At 44.3% G+C, this 6,000-nt stretch overlaps 1 protein-coding gene across 1 annotated transcript in view; it reads left to right on the forward strand.

The window, feature by feature from the left end:
- Positions 1 to 5,583, forward strand: part of LOC124545273 (amino acid transporter AVT1B) — a 219,807-nt gene extending 214,224 nt beyond the window's left edge. Inside the window, exon 10 of the mRNA XM_047124155.1 lies at positions 4,819 to 5,583. Within this exon, the coding sequence (XP_046980111.1) occupies positions 4,819 to 5,014 (196 nt within the window). The 3' untranslated portion in view covers positions 5,015 to 5,583. The remainder of the gene's footprint in view (positions 1 to 4,818) is intronic.
- Positions 5,584 to 6,000: the final 417 nt, after the last annotated feature.

The following is a 6,000-nucleotide window of genomic DNA, read 5'->3' on the forward strand; positions in this document are numbered from 1 at the left end:
AGGATAGAATAGCATGGAGAGCTGCATCAAACCAGTCTCAGGACTGAAGACCACAACAACAACATGATGCGCAGCATCAGGCACAACGAAGTCGGTGGGAATTGAAAGTGTTCGTCACTATTGTCATTGCGCCCTGGCCAGGTAGTGCAGTAACACTGTTGCGAAGCAGGTCGGGCAGTGGTAGTCTCGCGCAGTTGGACTTTTTGGCCTGGAGAACGAATTTTTGCACTGCTTCCGTGGGCGTTTTCTCATAGAATTGTCGCGCCTGTTTCTTGAAACACTCATGGAGGGGCAGCATCCCCGCCATATCGTGAATCTTTTATGTAAGATACCAAGAAGATATTTCCAGTTCACGTTTTAAGGCGCGGTTGTATACTGTCCGCAGCATCAGTAGGTTCCATTATGCTGTGTTGCCCCATACAATAGCAACATATTCCAGTATCGACAACACCATTGTTTTGTATAGGGTGAGGCGAACGTGAAGGAAGAGAAGACATGGGGCCGAAGAGGAGGTAAAGTTCCCTGTCTTCCGAATGCCTTTCCTGTGATCTGGAGAACATACTTGCGCTAGATAAGTCTCCTGTGCAACGTGGAGCCTTGTGTGTAGGGGATCATTCGATGGTTTCGCCCCTCACCTTTGCTTCTTGTAAGTCTTTGGGCACCATCTTCTGAGTAACTATACCACTGTGTTTTCGAGACGTTATAGGAGTAGCTACGGCCTTCCCCATTGGGCGAGGGATATACGTCGGCCCAGAAAGCGATGGAGCTAAGACTGTGAAATCGGAACAGGTGCACACTGATGAGACTGTGGATCACAGACTGTTGAATTCCCAAACGATTTCCAAAATGGAATGGCCCATGCGTCTAGCTCCAACTACATCCGCATTCAGAGTCTGTGTATGAGCCGGCCGCTGTGGCCGAGCAGTTCTAGGTTCTTCAGTCTGGGACCGCGCGACCGCTACGGTCGCATATTCGAATCCTGCCTCGGGCATGGATGTGTGTGATGTCCTTAGGTTAACTAGGTTTAAGTAGTTCTAAGTTCTAGGGGACTGATGACCACAGATGATAAGTCCCATAGTGCTCAGAGCCATTTGAACCATTTCTGTTTATGGCATTCGTGCGACCATAACACGTCCCATACCTTTTCACATGAATCAGCTAAGTACAAACAACAGCTCCACCAATGAACTGCCATTTTACACCTTGTGTACTAGATATTACCGCCATCTGTGTATGTGCATATCGCTATCCCATGACTTTCGTCAGCTCATTGTAAGGCGGGGCCCATCGGAAGAAAAATCAGACATCGGGACCACCTGTAAACGTCAAGTCAGCTGGCCTACATATTGCATCTTTTTTTCCGACGACGCCACCATGCTGGATACTGAAGTACATTTCAAAATCATCATACGCTGAGTAAGACTGAAATAACACATTTTGTAATTAGTATTGATCTACTGATAACATTACCATGTACTCTAGGTGTTCGAATTATTTTCTCGAGTTCTTGTCGTAAAGCTCCTCCAACGTATAAACTTACGAAAATTTTCACAAAAAGGTGTAACTGTCGCAAACTGCTATTTCCTGAAGTGGCCAGGACGAGATTTTTGAGAAATCTTTAGCTTTTTGAAGCAGGAAACGTAACACAAGGTCTCTGATGCTTTACTTGATTAAATCAATGGAGTTATAAGTTATTGATTACGACAACTGTTCATTTTGGTTCCCAGAAAACGTCCTGGATTTTTCGTTGGTTTTTGTTTACGTGATGCGGAAGAGGTCTTATACTTTTTTCCTAACAAATTTCGACACCTGCACTATGTATGTTCTCTTTTCATTAACCATTTTCACTTAAAAAAAAAACTTACATACTAATGACAGCTGCAGCCTTACAGCAATTCTGCAACATTTGGCTAACTGTTTCGACCTAACGCTGACCCTTAATGTAGACATTAGACAATAACTGGCTCAAAAAAATGGCTCTGAGCACTATGGGACTCAACTGCTGTGGTCATTAGTCCCCTAGAACTTAGAACTACTTAAACCTAACTAACCTAAGGACGTCACAAACATCCATGCCCGAGGCAGGATTCGAACCTGCGACCGTAGCAGTCGCACGGTTCCGGACTGCGCGCCTAGAACCGCGAGACCACCGCGGCCGGCTAGACAATAACTCACAATTTTACTATTATTATCGTTAGTGTTTCAATTGAGCTAAAATTTAAAAGTAGACAGATATAAGTAATTTCACGTATGACATCATGGTACGTGCACGCGTGCGTGCGAGCTTGTGGGTAAATGTGAGCGTGTGTGTTTGTGGGTCTGTGTATACAGGGTCTTACAAAAAGGTACGGCCAAACTTTCAGGAAATATTCCTCACACACAAAGAAAGAAAATATGTTCTGTGGACATGTGTCCGGAAACGCTTACTTTCCATGTTAGAGCTCATTTTATTACTTCTCTTCAAGTCACATTAATCATGGAATGGAAACACGCAGCAACAGAACGTACCAGCGTGACTTCAAACACTTTGTTACAGGAAATGTTCAAAATGTCCTCCGTTAGCGAGGATACATGCATCCACCCTCCGTCGAATGGAATCCCTGATGCGCTGTTGCAGCCCTGGAGAATGGCGTATTGTATCACAGCCGTCCACAATACGAGCACGAAGAGTACATTTGGTACCGGGGTTGCGTAGACAAGAGCTTTAAAATGGCCCCATAAATGAAAGTCAAGAGGGTTGAGGTCAGGAGAGCGTGGAGGCCATGGAATTGGTCCGTCTCTACCAATCCATAGGTCACCGAATCTGTTGTTGAGAACCGTACGAACACTTCGACTGAAATGTGCAGGAGCTCCATCGTGCATGAACCGCATGTCGTGTCGTACTTGTAAAGACGCATGTTCTAGCAGCACAGGTAGAGTATCCCGTATGAAATCATGATAACGTGCTCCATTGAGCGTAGGTGGAAGAACATGAGGCCCAATCAAGACATCACCAACAATGCCTGCCCAAACGTTCACAGAAAATCTGTGTTGATGACGTGATTGCACAATTGCGTGCGGATTCTCGTCAGCCCACACATGTTGATTGTGAAAATTTATAATTTGATCACGTTGGAATGAAGCCTCATCCGTAAAGAGAACATTTGCACTGAAATGAGGATTGACACATTGTTGGATGAACCATTCGCAGAAGTGTACCCGTGGAGGCCAATCAGCTGCTGATAGTGCCTGCACACGCTGTGCATGGTACGGAAACAACTGGTTCTCCTGTAGCACTCTCCATACAGTGACGTGGTCAACGTTACCTTGTACAGCAGCAACTTCTCTGACGCTGACATTAGGGTTATCAACAATTGCACGAAGAATTACCTCGTCCATTGCAGGTGTCCTCGTCGTTCTAGGTCTTCCCCAGTTGCGAGTCATAGGCTGGAATGTTCCGTACTCCCTAAGACGCCGATCAATTGCTTCGAACGTCTTCCCGTCGGGACACCTTCGTTCTGGAAATCTGTCTCGATACAAACGTACCGCGCCACGGCTATTGCCCCGTGCTAATCCATATATCAAATGGGCATCTGCCAACTCCGCATTTGTAAAGATTGCACTGACTGCAAAACCACGTTCGTGATGAACACTAACCTGTTGATGCTACGTACTGATGTGCTTGATGCTAGTACTGTAGAGCAATGAGTCGCATGTCAACACAAGCACCGAAATCAACATTACTTTCCTTCAATTGGGCCAACTGGCGGTGAATCGAGGAAGCACAGTACATACTGACGAAACTAAAATGAGCTCTAACATGGAAATTAAGCGTTTCCGGACACATGTCTACATAACATCTTTTCTTTATTTGTGTGTGAGGAATGTTTCCTGAAAGTTTGGCCGCACCTTTATTGTGTGTGTGTGTATTTACGTAATAGTTTTGTCAATTAAAGTGTACTCTGTGCTAAATTGCGTAAACGTAGGTCGTCTTTGTTGGACTGTTCAAAGGAACTGCAACTGTTTATGATAATAGAAGTTCAAATAAAACAATTATCTGCGTTCAGTCGCTCTTTTCATTTCTTCCCACGACGCGTTTCAATAGTTTACACTATCATCTTCAGTTGGAACAATGATATTATGTTTCAAGTTTGCTACTGGATGCAGCCGGTTGTTTGTTGTGGTTTCATGTTGCTACAAAAACGTATAACAAACAATTGTTACCGTAATATGGCACTGAAATTATAAATTATAACGGTGATAGAGTTACTTACAGTGTACTCCAGTGCAGTAGCTCTATCATCGTTTAAAATTTATAATCCTAGTCCCATATTACGATAACAAGTGCCTGTTATACGTTTTTGTGGCAAAATGAACCACAAAAAACTGGCTGCATCCATTTAGAATATTCTTCCACCTGAGGACGAGAGTGTAAAGTCTCGAAATGCGTCTTGGGATGAAATAAAAAGAGTTATTGACGCGGATAATAGTTTTATTTGAGCTTTTAAATTGCGTAAAATCATTTAAATATAACTGTGTAAGATTTTTCAAAAAAGAAATTACGATTTTAATTACCTAAAATAACACTAACTACAAACTTGAATGTCTTACCTTTTGAACTAATAAAGTGTGTGCTGAATATTTTAAAAGTAACATTTGTTACGTGATGATCACATTTTCCCCTTATCTTACGACATTTCTGCATGCAACGAACTTACGGTGCTTCGTGATGTATACTTAAGAGAGATATCGTGTACTTCTATAGGTTATTTTCTGTGTGTTACACTACACTGCACACCACGCCACGGCTCATGGTATATTGTGTGTTGGCCTTTGCAGCGGTCTGCTGCGAGCGACCGCGTGTCGCCTGCTGTCCCTGGAGGGAGCTTCGGATGAGGGCCCTCTGTCTATCTGGGAGACGCTGCTGGTCTCTTCCGTCGTCGTGGCGGGCATCGCCGCGTCTCTGGCAGCCACCTACTTCAGCATGCGAGACTCCATCAACATCGCCCCGTTCTCGCCGCCATGTCTGCAGTAGCCGGTCGACCAGTGGGATGGTCAGCGTCTTCCTTCCGGTGCCCTGTTGCTGGCAGAACACGTACCGTCTCTTCATCCACTATCTTCGACTGGCTCTCAACAAACATCGCATTTTCCATATGGTTCATGCGTAAGCAGTCGGGAGGAAACGGTGTAACACTTCGTCGTGTTGCGTTCGCAACTGCATCCTGGTCAATTCAGCGAAGCACCTCACTTTGTTTTTGTCAGGGGCCGTACTCGATCTGTAGCCAAGAGATGCGAGCTTATAGCGAGCAATCAGCTACCACACCCACACTGGTCAGCTCCTAGTTCACGTCGATCATCTCACCTATACTATAATTTTATGTCCATAATCCTATTATACCCAATATATGTCACTCTGGAGCAGAGTATGAGCTGTTCCGTAACCTGCTGCGACATTAATGCTTTGTGATGTACCAGTGTTTTACCTTTCACGTATATTTCTCTTACTAATTGAGATATCCAGCCACGACGTACGACCTCCCTTCATAGTTTCAGTTATGTCACTACCACTCTCTTCAAGCCCTGCTAAAGCCTCTGTAATTTGGCGATTCACAAAATAATCCGTCAAACCAAATGAAAGCAATGAAACTCTCTTTGCATAACTGCCACAGTTTACATCCGTTTTTGCTGGTAATCTGATGTATGGGCCGTGGTTCAAGGTATAATTTTCTGCCTAACGTTCGTCTTCCACTGCCGGAGAGATCATCAGAGACTTTAATGGCTCAGAAAGCTATTACACACTCATACTAGCTCAGCAAGCGAAATTGTTTATATGTATTGCCGCAACGATCGGTTCGTGCCACCATCAAGCATTATTCTCTCTCTCTCTCTAAAATTTTTATCCCTTGCACTCCATTCCACCAACAAATTGCCGATTGCTTGATGCCTCAGGGTGCATCCTATCACTTGATCCTTTCCTTTAGTAAAGGTGTGCCCAATTTTCAACATTCATCTGTTGTACCA

The sequence above is a fragment of the Schistocerca americana genome, chromosome 8 (assembly GCF_021461395.2).
Source record: "Schistocerca americana isolate TAMUIC-IGC-003095 chromosome 8, iqSchAmer2.1, whole genome shotgun sequence".
Lineage (NCBI taxonomy): Eukaryota > Metazoa > Arthropoda > Insecta > Orthoptera > Acrididae > Schistocerca > Schistocerca americana.